General features: G+C 44.0%; 1 protein-coding gene across 1 annotated transcript; it reads left to right on the forward strand.

Annotated features, from left to right (window-relative positions):
* On the forward strand, nucleotides 385-1,325 carry LOC109834621 (non-specific lipid transfer protein GPI-anchored 2-like; the record flags this gene model as incomplete). The annotated part of the gene is made up of 2 exons (XM_020402656.1): nucleotides 385-722; nucleotides 1,270-1,325. Coding segments are annotated over exons 1-2 (375 nt in total), but the record flags the coding sequence as incomplete, so codon positions are not given.

Consider the following 1,330-nt stretch of genomic DNA (forward strand, 5'->3'; position numbering starts at 1 on the left):
CCCCTCCATTACACCCCAATTTGGGGTGTAAGAATTTGTGCCAAATTTCCCCTCCATTCCCCTCCTCTACCCTCCAAAATAAAACTCCCAAACAAGGTTAAAATGAGATTTCCCTTCCCTTCCCCCTCTGTACCCTCCATCCAAACAGGCAAGAAAAAGATCCTTCAAAAGGTCTTTCACTCTTTCACTCTTCCAAGCATCAACCAATTATATCCACTTCAAACTCTCTCCCATCATTAAAACCCAACTATGCACAACAACCCAAGTTGATTCTTAAAGTAGGAGGAGTTAGCTCACCAACAACATATTCCAGCTCCTTCTCCTCTGCTTATAAAATCCCACTTCTCCTCTGCTTCTGCAGCTCTCAATATCTCCACCAAATAAAAAGTTCCAAGTTATCAAGATGGCTGAAAGACAACTAAGCATGGGTCTAACCCTAGTCTTCATCGTCACAATGTGGGCTGGTTCTTTCGCTCAGCCTAGCTGCCCGCCGCCGATGGTCAGTCTTCAGCCCTGCCTCGGATTTATAACTGGCAACTCGTCCTCGAACCCTCCGCCTCAATGTTGTACGCAACTTGCAAGTATGGTTCAGTCTCAGGCTCAGTGTCTCTGCCAAGTGCTTAGTTTAGCTCCTCAACTCCCGTTGCCTGTTAATCGGACTCAGGCCGTTACTCTCCCTGGCGCTTGCAACATTCAGGTTCCACCCCTCAGCCAGTGTAATGGTATGCAATGTCTCATCTCGACTCATCTTAGTTCGTTAGGGGTTATTTGGTTCGTTGCAGCTGCAAGGATCGTAACTTTAGCTGCATACAAGTGAGACTATTGCAGTTGTTTGTTTCACGGCAGCTGATAAATACAGTAACAACTACAGTTGCAAAGAGGTCTCCAAATTGCAACTGATGGCAAACCAACTACGATTACGATTGCAATTTAGGGAATTGGGAAGCCTGAACCGAACAACTACAGCAAGAACCTTTGCGTGCAGTATTAGCTACGTGCAACTAGCACTTGCATTGCAATTGCAGTCGCAGAGAACGAAACAACCCTTAGTGGTTATTAGAAAAACAAATGTTTGAGAACATGTGTATAAAAAAAAAAACAATGTGTGTATTTGCATTCAAATTAACTGGTTTTCCAACAACGAAAATATATAAGAATGCAAACTTACTCGCAACTCCAGTCACTTCTAACCGTTGCATTCATTATGTAAATTAGTCAGTATAAAACTAAACAGCCAACGCTAATATATTGTATTGTGCATACCTGCAGCTCAATCTGGACCGTCGACTCCTACAACTCCATCTGGACCGTTCATCCCTGCAGCGGGATC

Source organism: Asparagus officinalis, chromosome 3 (genome assembly GCF_001876935.1).
Source record: "Asparagus officinalis chromosome 3, Aspof.V1, whole genome shotgun sequence".
NCBI classification, from domain to species: domain Eukaryota; kingdom Viridiplantae; phylum Streptophyta; class Magnoliopsida; order Asparagales; family Asparagaceae; genus Asparagus; species Asparagus officinalis.